The sequence below is a fragment of the Mytilus trossulus genome, chromosome 7 (assembly GCF_036588685.1).
Source record: "Mytilus trossulus isolate FHL-02 chromosome 7, PNRI_Mtr1.1.1.hap1, whole genome shotgun sequence".
Taxonomy (NCBI): domain Eukaryota; kingdom Metazoa; phylum Mollusca; class Bivalvia; order Mytilida; family Mytilidae; genus Mytilus; species Mytilus trossulus.
The window spans coordinates 58,084,691-58,096,817 of NC_086379.1; the positions used below are offsets into that span (position 1 = coordinate 58,084,691).

Consider the following 12,127-nt stretch of genomic DNA (forward strand, 5'->3'; position numbering starts at 1 on the left):
GTGACTTGGATGAAGATCGAGTTATCTCGTTGTAATTCATACCACATCTTCTTATATCTAAGAAATGTTTCAGTTATCAATATTTAATACATACATTGTATAATAAATTGTGGTTAAATGCCAATGAGACAACTCTCCATCCAAGTCACAATTTGTAAAATAAAATATAGCAAGCGTTGATGGGTATTTTTACATCCAAACAACATAATATTGAATAAACAATTAAGAAAAAAGATATAATAAACATATGAAAGCTATATAACAGGCAAATAACCCATATATGTGAACTATAAGAGCATACACTACAACCATGTGGACACATTTTACAGAATCGTCTATCTTTATATAAAATAGAAATCAGGGTAAGAAATCTGTCAGCTATCAATGTTTAAGGTTATTATCACAGTAAAAGGTCAATGTAACATCTTAATATAACCGATTACACAAACATAATAACAGTAAATCGGCAATCTAATAATAATTATCTACATTTGATATTCATTTCACGTGCTCCTGCACCGAACCGTACGTCTACGATCATGTTCTGTATATTTGTGCTTGGCATTCTTATTCATGGAGCATTACCAGCAGCTCTTGATGATTATGTATATCGGAATGACCCGTATTACAAGTTTGAGGAGATTGGGAAAGAGTCAGGGCCTGGATATACCATGTATATGATAAATATGACTTCACAAAAATGGAAAACAGGTAAAAATATTAAAATATATTTTATTAAATTCATTCCAAGTATTACCCTTATGAAACTGAATTGTTTGCCGCAAACTTACTTGCTGCAAGCTTACGGCAAACAAAAAGTTTGCAGGAACACAGAAATCAGTGTTTGCAGATGTTTGCCGCTAGCTGCAAACTTCCGGCAAACATTGCTGCAAGCTTGCGACAAGTTTGCAGAAACATTAATGTTTGCCGTAAGATTGCCAGAAAGTTTGAAGTAATGAAGAATGTTTGCCGCAAGATTGCAGAAAACTTTGACCATTCAATATGTTTGCCGCAAGATTGCAGAAAACTTTGACCATTCTATATGGTTGCCAGAACATTGCAGGAATTAAACAATATTGACTGGGCATGCCTAGTTGGCACTTCCTGAATGCTAACAATTTGAAATTGTGGCTAGGTCTTGTTGGTTGTGTTTGGAAATGCATTTCACAAATAAGAGATCAAGGAGGCATTTTGGTTCAATAATATGGGATAATCAGTATGTCATTCTGTAAGTACAAATGATTCATAGAACTGCATGTTTTAATAAAGTAATTGAAGTTATCATCATACATAATTAAGTTAGCAACTATATATACATGTATGTGTGTCAGATTGAAAAACTTAAGCTATTATAAGTTTGATTTTGTAACTGATGTACTGCACCATCATGATCATGTTTATTTAGATTATATATAATGTGTTAAATTATGTAATGCAATTATTACCTAGCCACATACTCAATACACATTTGAGATTTTACCTTTTTCATTTTTTAATATGTCACTTGAGAATGACTCCTACCACTTTTTCAAAACTCAAATGCTTGTATGTATTTCTTTAAATCTCAGTTTGCAACAATTCTTTCAATGACTGTTAGTATAAAGACAGGAATTGACTTTTTAAAAATGAATCGGTGTAATTTGAAAGAGATAAATTGAATGTGTTTACACACATGAAATTGGTATATGTGTAGTTTCTGCAAGTTTGCCGCAAGTTTGCAACAAACAATTGCCGCAAGCTTGCAGCATACAATTGCCGCAAGCTTGCGGCAAATCTAATTTGCATAATTATGTTTGCCGCAAGCTTGCTGCAAACTTCATTTGCATGGTAAAATGGTTGCGGCGCGGCATATGATTGCCGAAGGGCTAATTTTTTGGTAAGGGTAATCTTATTATATTTCACCAATTATGTAATTAATCAAAAAATGCACAACAAAACAGTTTACTGTGATTGTTTTACATTTTATTAGCCAAAATTGGCTTTAATGAAGTTATTATTGTTATTTTACCAATTTTTTAGATGTAATTTAAAAATAGCAAAGTCAGTTTAATATAACAATATTCAATATCATGTCTGTTGCTTTTATAGAGGATAGACTAGATCATCCGATATGGTGGCATTACTTAGCAATAACAATACCAGACAAAATTGTGTATAAAGATGCCGCTTTCATGCTGATTGATGGTGGCTCAAATACCGATGCGTGAGTATCAAAAAGAGAATGATTCATAAACATAGAAACATAGGCTCATCAAAACTAAAATCTGAAGCAAGAAAAACGTTCGGTGACTATACTAATTGCATATATTGAAAATCTGAAGCAAGAAAGACGTTCAGTGACTATACTAATTGCATATATTGAATTTAATAATAATAAAAAAAAGATGATAACGGGTAATTTCAGAAACTAGATGCTAGACCATACCACTGAACTGTATGTGCAATAGAATTTTTATTGGTCACATATTATACATATGATATTTCCTGTAACAGTACACAATATTTTCTATATCCATATACACATTGTCAGTTGTAATACAAAATATTAAGATATTTTATTCTTTAATAAAAAGTTAAAGACACATTCTTTGAGTAGTTGAACATTTTGATTTTTCTTTTTTTTCCCTATAGACCACCTACTGTAAGTGATAACTTTGTGGCCCTGACTGTAGCCTTTGCTGTGTCGACAGGTTGTATTGGTGCTGACTTAAAAATGATTCCTAACCAACCAATCGTATTCAAGGTAATCAAATTAATTACAAATTTCAGACTGAAAATTGGGTTTGGTTAAACAGACAAAAAAAGATATACCGATGCTTTATTAATAAAAGCAAAAAGTGTTCATTGGTCGAACAAATGATGGAAATTACATAATGAGACGCGCAGATTTTTACCTTAAAAACTACTTGCACTTGAGACCACCCCAGTTTTTGGTAGGGTTCGTGTTGTTTTAGTCTTTAGTTTTCTATGTTGTGTCTTGTACTGTTATCTGTCTGTTCGTCTTTTCTCTTTTAACATTGGCGTTGACAGTTTATTTTCGATCTTTGAGTTTGATTGTCCCTCTGGCATCTTTCGTTCCTCTTGTATGCACAATAACATGCATCATACCACATATTTGTTTTTATATGAACAATAAAGGGATATTCTCGGTACTTGAGTAATTCTTTTTATTTTCATCTGAAACTATTTAGCTTATGTTTGGGCGTATTACAATTCCGCATGTTTTGTAAGCTTACAGATTCACTTTTCCACAAAAAAGAATACTTTCTCCTTTTCCGTAATGTATTGAATGTTCCTTTTGTTATCTTTTGCCAATGCACAATTTTGCACTGAACTACTGTATCTGCTGATTTTCTGACCCTTCTAGAATTTCAAACAATACAAAAATAAGCAACTTCATCCCACCGTTTCGTTTGTATCTTACAAAACGTATTTGAATTGCATTATGTTTATGCTTTCATAGAAAAGTACTAACATTCTTCAATATATTATGTACAATACAATATTTACCTATAGCATTCAGATGAGACTAAAAAAAGGTGTTAATATTATGAAATGCTACTAAAAATATTTTCGAGAACGTAGGTCATACATTTGAGGAAATGTTATACAAATTGTGTTATACTTGTACCTTTTCATGATCAGAAAATGTTATTGACTTGTAACAGGATGATCCAGAACAGAAAAAAAGAAAAGAGGATGCTGTTATCGCTTGGACATGGAAAACCTTTGTTGAGAAGAATTCATCGGATCCTGAATTTTTATTACGTTTTCCTATGACTAAGGTAAATTATAATACACGTAGTTGCACTTATCTGCAACCTTTATTCATAACCAAATTTGAATAATTATTGCATTTTCAATAAAATGCATTTCATATAGTCTGATAAAATATCTGAAATAAGACCGACAAAATATATAGCAAAACTCTCTATAAATCGGTAGTTTGCCGAAGCCGGTAAATGAAATAATCAACTACCACATCATCCATACAAAAATAACATCTTCAAAAGAAGAAACCTACATTTATTCTGAGCTATGGATATGCATGCAATATTTTCTAAGGAAAATTACAATAGCAAAAACAACCGCAAATTTTAATTAGAATGCATTAACAGACTTTTTGCCACAAAATATTTCGTTAAAATAAATACACAAAGAGGAAAAATCCCTAAAAAATATTTTTGAAGAAACAAAATGGAAGATAAAAGGAGATTGTTGGTAATCTTTTTGGGTCACAACATTTTATTTTGTCCACATTCTGTTAAACACTTATACTCTTCTTTTCAGGCTAGTGTAAGGGGAATGGATACCGTAGCATCCATTTCAAAACAAAAGACTGGAAATGTCATCAATAAATTTTTCATTGCTGGAGCATCTAAGGTAAACTCAGTTGGAAATTTAACCCATTAAGGTTTAGTCAAACAATAAAGTACCATTTAAGTCTTACTTTTTGATGAATTTACATTATAGAACACAGAAAAATGTATATCTATGTAGGTATATAAGATTATGCTTTACCATAGTTAAACCTTTAATATAATAAATATATGATTATTTTTTGTTCTCTCTCAAACATCATAAAATATGCATTATTCCTGATGAAACAGAAATATGAGTTTTCTCAGACACATACAATTATTTAATTAGTTGAAACGTGGGCTTTCTTTTTTAATCGTTCAAAAATAAAGCAGTTTTCCCTTCAAGTAGCCTATAAATAGTTTATGAATAAATTGTGAAAAAGTGATATTCAACATTAATTTATAATTTACTAATCATTACTAGAGAGGTTGGACAACATGGACAACAGCGGCAGTTGACAAGAGGGTTGTTGCTATGGCACCGCTTGTAATGGATCTTCTTAACATGCAAAAGGTAAGAATAACTGAAAAGTATCAAATACAGATATAACAAATATTTTACTGTATTGAAAAAAGCATAAAGTAAAACAAAACATTCTTATACTTGTCTGTTCTATTGTCGGGTTGTTGTCTCTTTGACACATTCCCCTTTTCCATTCTCAATTGCATCATACATGGACAACAAACCATTTTTTGGCCAAAAAATATTTCCCTCTTCTGAAAGGAATTTTACCTTGATCACCTACACCAAACTGTTAGAAAAAAAACATGACATGAATATAACATGAATCGCTAAAAGTTGGGACCAAGCCAGTTTCCAGTGCAGACATACCATCCATTTTGTTTAATAATACCATTTATCGTAAAACGAAAACACAAGTAAAATAAATCCTGCACAGCGCAAATACCAGAAGAATGACCTATAACTTATTATAAGGAAATAAAAATCAGGAATGTTGACGACATTGCATTTTTTCTTTCCATAGAGTCTCCATCATCATTACAGATCTTTAGGTGGCTGGACTTTTGCCTTCGATGACTACTATCATTTAAATTTCACTCAAGATCTGGATAATCCGAACACTACTAAAATGGCCACATACATTGATCCAATTTGTAAGTATGCTATGTGTATCAACATACGATATTACATCATTTATTCCCAAATGAAGACGATTTGGTCTGAAGTTATCCAAACCAATTTGTAGTATTATTGTCCCTAGTCTCAAATTGACAATATCAAAAGTGTAAAGCTGTATTTTATGTTGTTCTTTTCATATTTTTTTGCGTTGTAGGTCGTTTGTGGACTTTTTGTCAGTTTTCATTCCCTTTGGATACCATTTCCCCTTTTCAACATAATTTTGCTATGCTTTCAAAGTATATATTTATATAATCGGGGTTTTTTTTATCAAAAATACCATTGACTTGTGGGTTTTAACTGCCGCTTTGTAGCTGTTGACATTTTTAACGAAATATTTATTTTAAAAGAATATCATTATAAATTATGATTATGATTATTTTTGTGTTGTTTTTTGTTTTTGTTTCAAGCATATAACAGCAGGTACACATCAATACCCAAAATGATAGTAACAACTGGCGGAGATGAGTTCTTTATACCTGACGACTCTCACTACTACTTTGGTGAGCTGGATGGTCCTAAACTTCTCAGGTATAAATATAAGGTTTTGTATAGTTTTGTCAGTACAGTGTATCAGTCAAATACGATGTTTTTGTTTCCACTATAAGATTAATAATGAAAGTTCTCATGTTATGAAACTTAAAAACTCCAAGTCTCAGGAAAATGAAATAGAAAATGATTATAAAAATGCAATAAATTATAAAAATAGAATAGTTTCAACTGTAAAGTGCTCAACGCAAACTACACTGCAGGAATTGAAATGAAATGTAATGCAAGTAGTGTAACCCATAGAGAACATATTAAATAAAAGAATATACAGCAACTTCATAACCACAAATTGTCGATTTTAACCAAAAATATGGTAGAACTTCAGAACTTTAAGCACGTTTCCTTTTCATGTTTCAATAATTGAAAAATATGTGTGTTCATGAAATACAGCAGATGCAATAATACAGAACCTATCATAAAATCATAAAGTTTTTTAGGAATAAATTGATTTCTTACTTAAATTACAAACATACAATGTTTACTCTACAGGAAATTACCGAATGCAGAACATAGTATGGCTGGTCATGAAATAGGTCTATTGTTTTCTCTGAGGGCATTCTTCTTGTCTGTTATCACGGTACGGTTTTAATTCAAAATATTCAAAATATTCAAACTAAATTTGACATAGACCTTATTAATGTACATTTTCGAATTCAGAAAGATGATATCTATGATTCAAAAGGTCAATAAAATAAGACTCAGATCAGAAGTTGCTAGATATGAAGCAAGATAATTTAGATATGTTTGTTAACCTTAACCACTTCTAAAAAAAAGGCTGAGATAGGCTGTTTGAGATATTTTTAAACAATACTGCAGAAAGAGTCTTCGAAATGTTTTCCATCTCAATTATATGGGAAGGATATTGATTTCCATGCTGTTTGTGTAATGGAAAAGAAAGGCTATGGTGTATCAATTTGAGAGACAAAAAATGACAAATACCAACAAAAGGCGCTTTCATTACTGGTCTTCTCCTCTATCTCATACTGATTGTATAATCTTCAACATGGCAAACAAAAACTACTGACGTCGCTGTAAGTTTTCAAAAAAGTCACCAACACCGATTTGGATGGGTTTCTTTGCTTGAGCATTTTACATCTGACGATTCTGCAACTTTTGCAGGGCAAAATCACAAATCTCATAGTTAAATAATGTAAATAAACTCATCATAGATATCAGGACAAAATGTTGTATATACGCCAGACGCGCGTTTCGTCTACATAAGACTCATCAGTGACGCTCGAATCCCAAAAAATGTTAAAAAGGCCAAATAAAGTCCGAAGTTGAAGAGCATTGACGATCAAAATTCCAAAAAAATGGCCAAATACAGCTAATGTTATCTATGCCTGATGTAACTTCTCAATAATTTAGACAACTGCGGGATCATTAAGAAATGTTTACAAAGCTTGTCAGGAAATGACATATGAATAGGTCTAATAGTTCGAATTGACTGCATTGCTTAACAATATTTATAAAGCAAGAAAATTATGTAGCACAGCTATACAAGTAAGTGTGATCCGCTTGGGAAGTTCACGCAAAAAAAAATTTTTATACTCCACAAATACTTGTTTACGAATATTTGACTACTCTCATACTAATTACAGAATACAACATTACCAGGCATGAGTTGGCAGAAAGAATTCGTAAGTACTTTATTTCAATACAGATAAAGTTAGAGATCTAGAAATGCTTGACATAAAATAAAACAAATAGTCCAAATTTCAAACTAGAAATAAACCTTAAATGTTAATGAAATAGAAGTCATCTCTAGTGAAAAGAAAAGATTTTGCAGATTTTGCAGGAACGGCACAAATTAAATATTAGGCGTTTATTGCTCTAGTAGTATACTTTTTGAAGTGAAAAACTCTTTGGATCTTTATTACATTTTTTTTCATAGTTCATAGTTCATGATTGTATGGTACTGATTAAGGATGTAAGTTAAAATGTTGTACGACATCTGGCAGTTTCCTAGGCAACGTATTGGTACATTTATCAATCAACTCTAAATTTCTATATTTTTTAAGTAATTTTATTTCTTCTCTATTTCTTGTGTATACATTTCAACCATGGTATGGCTGTTAAATAACCGTAGTTATTCAGACGGGGGTCTGCAACCGCATAGAGTTCAAAAAGCTGAACATTTTATGGTGCAAAATCAATGATATTGAAAAGTACCAAGACTTCTGTAACGTTTCAACTAATTGAGACGTTCAGGGAAAAGATGAAGTGTTGTAAACGATGAATTTAAAACTATAAATGAAATCAAAGGCGAGGATTGGTGAAAACCTATTTACAATTATAGACCAACACAGAAAAGTCAATTAACAGTCTGCTCGAACTTTGCATTCACTTGTTCGGCATTTTCAAAAGCTAGAGCAATGTTTCGGTGCACAGATGCGTCTCATCTTTCCGCTGGTTTACGAGCTGCACGTTGACGAGATTCAAGTTGCTTTTCTGTTGATAACTAAGTTGGATTAAAGATATTTCCTTTTCATATGATCATTATAATCTAATGACCCAAATGAAAGCCATTTAACCAAATGCTATCTAGGATGTCTTAGATTAAAAAAAAATGTTGCTCTTTTCTATTCACAAATAGAACTGGCAACTGGCATATGGCATGATATTTAAAATCAAAAACAAGCTCATGAGTACTGCATGCTAGTTTTTTCAAAGTTACCGAAACTTCAAGTGTTGAATAAAGAAGACCATGGTTATCGTCTTGACTCTCTCTATCCTTGCTAACGTGTGACAATCGTTTGTCTATTACTGATGTATAAATATGCACGTAGAGACATCTTTTCCTGTATCGACTTTTTTAAGACTCGTCGATACAGCAGAAATGAGGTGGTCATGGTATCTATGGTATCCCAAAGTTAATAAATAGTGCTTGCTCTATTTCATACACTTCACATATAAAAATGTATCAGCAGCTAACACAAAAATATGAAAAAACTTAAAGTGAAGGCCAAATAAATAGATTTATATAGATCTAAATTGAAAAATATTTTCGATGTTGCTTCTGACAGTAATTATTGTTTTTAACTAATGGACACTTTTGACATAACCGTCAAGGAAACCAAGTCTTTTAATGGTTTTATTTTTCCAAAATAATAACAGTTTTATAACTTGCAGACACCAACCGGCGGTAAAATATACTTAAAGACTGATAGAGCACCAAAAACAGTACAGGCGTACCACGCAAAAACCACTGATAACAAAAGGTAAGTCTAACTTCATCATTATATATCATTTTAAGGACTAATACTGGTAAACATGTTTCTGATCAGTTACCTGTATGTTCAAAATTTCTATTCACATAGAAAATAATTATTGTAAATTAGGTTCATTTTTTTACAAATGCTCTACAGAGTCCCTTCTTTTATGGCGTTTCTAGATGCGAGATATTAAAACTTTTCGCAGTTTATAAGTAGTTTAACTTGTCCTCCACCTGGTGTCTGCATGTAGATAAAAATCATATGCATATGTTGAAAAGAAGACAATTTGTTGAAAGGACATCACATTTAATGTTTTAGGGTATTTTCGTTCATATTTTTTTCTCTCGTTGTGTCTTTAATTTTCAATTATGTTAAGCAATCAATATTCTGTGATTCTTTATGTAATCATTATTTAGATATTATGACATTTAGTTTACAGATTAAAGTATTCTCTTTGTAGGCGAGATTTTCGTTTAGTAATCGGACAACCTGGTGACCCGTCCAAAGCTTTTCCACATATTGTTCCATGGGTTGCTGAAAATGTTAAAGATATGGTCAGTCTTTAGTAAACTTACTATCACTACAGTGAATTCCTACAACATTACCTCATAATTTCAAAAAGAACAAACAAAACATTAAAAGTGATAAAAATACATCAGCGTTGATAGTTAATTCTTTAAATGATGAGAAAAATTTCACGGCGACAAAGTTTTTCGAGAAGACTAAACTATATTTTAACCTTTTTCTTCCTTTTTTATATTTTAGGGTAACAACACTTACATGGCTGAATTTACCAATCCACCAAATGGTCGCTGGTTAGCTTTCTTTATTCAGGTACATGTGCCTAGTATATGAATCATTTCTCTGAATTATATTTGAACATGTGACGAAGATGCATTAATGTATTAACTACACTGGTTAATTTGTTTTACCATTTTAAATCAGCAAATGGTTAAAACAAAAATTCATAAATTAAAAAGACATTTTTAAAGAAATTACCCCTAATGAAGTACGTGCGTTCAAAGCACATTGCTGGCTCAATATTCATCCAGAACGCACACATACAAAACAAAACGATGTACAAATAAGTAGGAATATTAGGAACTATACGACCAAAAGTGTCATACTAAAAGAACAGACAAATTCATGAATGTTCAACAAGGCCTGATGAACTAGCAACATTAGTTTCTTAATTCATCAGCGGGGATTTTTAGAGAAGTATTTTATAATGACTTATGATAAATTTGTAGATTAAAAGACCACCAGCAGTGGTATTGAACCGGCAGTGCTAATAATTTCAAAACTTATGAATTCATGCTATAAAGCAAAGTTAGTTGATGTTGTATAAGGCTAACTATACCAACCATATCAACGATGAACTAACCAGGTTTTGTTTTATGCATATATTACCCCGGTATATATGAACTGTTTTCATTAGAATGGAATATGTTCCTGTATCTGAGTCAAACCAGGAACTTCGTCAGAAGTTTATTTTTGTTTTATCTTACAGTTTTATCCTTTCCCGAAGTTTTTATTCAGTATATATGTGTTTGATAGCCTTTATATATGTTGAATACATCTTCAATTTGTTCTGAGATCGGAATATCTACTAACTCCGCATGTACACCTCTGAATGAATGTGTCTAGTTTTTAGTCTTGTTAGTTTGCTGTCTTATTGATGTGTACTCCACGTGTTATGATGTTATTTAAAATATAATTTAATACAAACAACTTTAAATGTAGAATTAGTCAGTTAACCTTTTACTAAATTTCTGTTCTCTATTATAGGCTACATTTGATGGAATAGATGAAACAGTTCATGAATACACAACAGAAACCATGATCATACCCGACACCTTTCCATTTCCGGACTGTACTGGGAAGACATGTCGAGGAACACTAGTTTAAGGGAGAATATGTTATATTATTACACTGTAGAATTAAAAAAAAATAGTTTGCTTATTTGATTTGTTGATAATTTATGCTAGTCGTTTTAGATTGGAGTATTTATAATAAGTTGTTGAACATATACTGCTTTTGTACTAAATTTGCAATATCAGATTTAATGTTATCTTTTACTTTGATCGTACCTTTTCTAATACAAACCTTAGAAGAAATAAGTTTTAGAGACCGTGTTTAAAGTTAGGAGAGACTAACTATGACAAACAGGGAGAAACATCTACACTTGACAAAGAAACAACAACGTCATATCATAATTCGTTATACATTAAATGAGTTTCAAAAAAAAATGTTTGTTTCACCCTCAGCTGCCACTATATGTAATGCTAAAATTGAAAGAAAAAAAATGTTCTCGGTCTGTCGCTTAAAAAAAATAGATTGTTCTTCGCCGAAGGCAAAAATAAAAGTTTGCACAGAAAAAAAAACCCATAGCCGCCCCCCCCCCCAAAAAAAAATCCAATGGTTGCTGCCTAAGTCCTATCTAGAGCTGTTGATACAGAAGAAACACACCTTTTAAATAACATTGCTAATTGCTCCAAGAGTAATCACATAACATACTATTACACATATTTGATAATACTGACATATGAAAATACCCCGTACTGTACAGATTCTATACTTGCATGTGTCATCTTATGTCACAAACGGATGGTAACAATAATCTATACTGGAGTGTTGTAAAACGAAGCATATATTTTAATAGTCTAGTATCACTTAAAGTTGACTACCCCTTGATTCTTGAAGGCTTTTGTAACATTTGATTTAACTGGTATTTTAAAATAAATTTCACTTTGGTTTGTGAAATTTAATCACAATGTCTATTTAAGTTTTGTTGAAAAAAATTGTAAGTGTCTGGGCGGAAATGCATAAAACCACCGAAGTAAAGTTATCCACTCGTAGTGCTA

The 12,127-nt window shown here is 31.6% G+C and overlaps 1 protein-coding gene across 1 annotated transcript; it reads left to right on the forward strand.

Annotated features, from left to right (window-relative positions):
- The first annotated feature begins 476 nt into the window (after positions 1-476).
- Positions 477-11,286, forward strand: LOC134727171 (autocrine proliferation repressor protein A-like). Its single transcript, XM_063591552.1, has 14 exons — positions 477-711; positions 2,089-2,203; positions 2,632-2,743; positions 3,669-3,785; positions 4,291-4,383; positions 4,786-4,875; positions 5,348-5,477; positions 5,910-6,030; positions 6,538-6,625; positions 7,650-7,688; positions 9,181-9,269; positions 9,724-9,817; positions 10,029-10,097; positions 11,052-11,286. The coding sequence occupies exons 1-14, from the start codon at positions 540-542 to the stop codon at positions 11,169-11,171; spliced, it is 1,449 nt and encodes a 482-aa protein (XP_063447622.1). The 5' UTR covers positions 477-539; the 3' UTR covers positions 11,172-11,286.
- The last annotated feature ends 841 nt before the right edge of the window (positions 11,287-12,127 follow it).

What these genes read in the sequence shown, in the direction of transcription:
- LOC134727171 (XM_063591552.1), top strand. Translation starts at nt 540, where the DNA reads ATGTTCTGTATATTTGTGCTTGGCATTCTTATTCATGGAGCATTACCA. An exon ending in ATCTTCTTAACATGCAAAAG is followed by an intron (nt 4,876 to 5,347) that starts GTAAGAATAACT and finishes TTCTTTCCATAG; the next exon opens with AGTCTCCATCATCATTACAG. An exon ending in CTGAAAATGTTAAAGATATG is followed by an intron (nt 9,818 to 10,028) that starts GTCAGTCTTTAG and finishes TTTATATTTTAG; the next exon opens with GGTAACAACACTTACATGGC.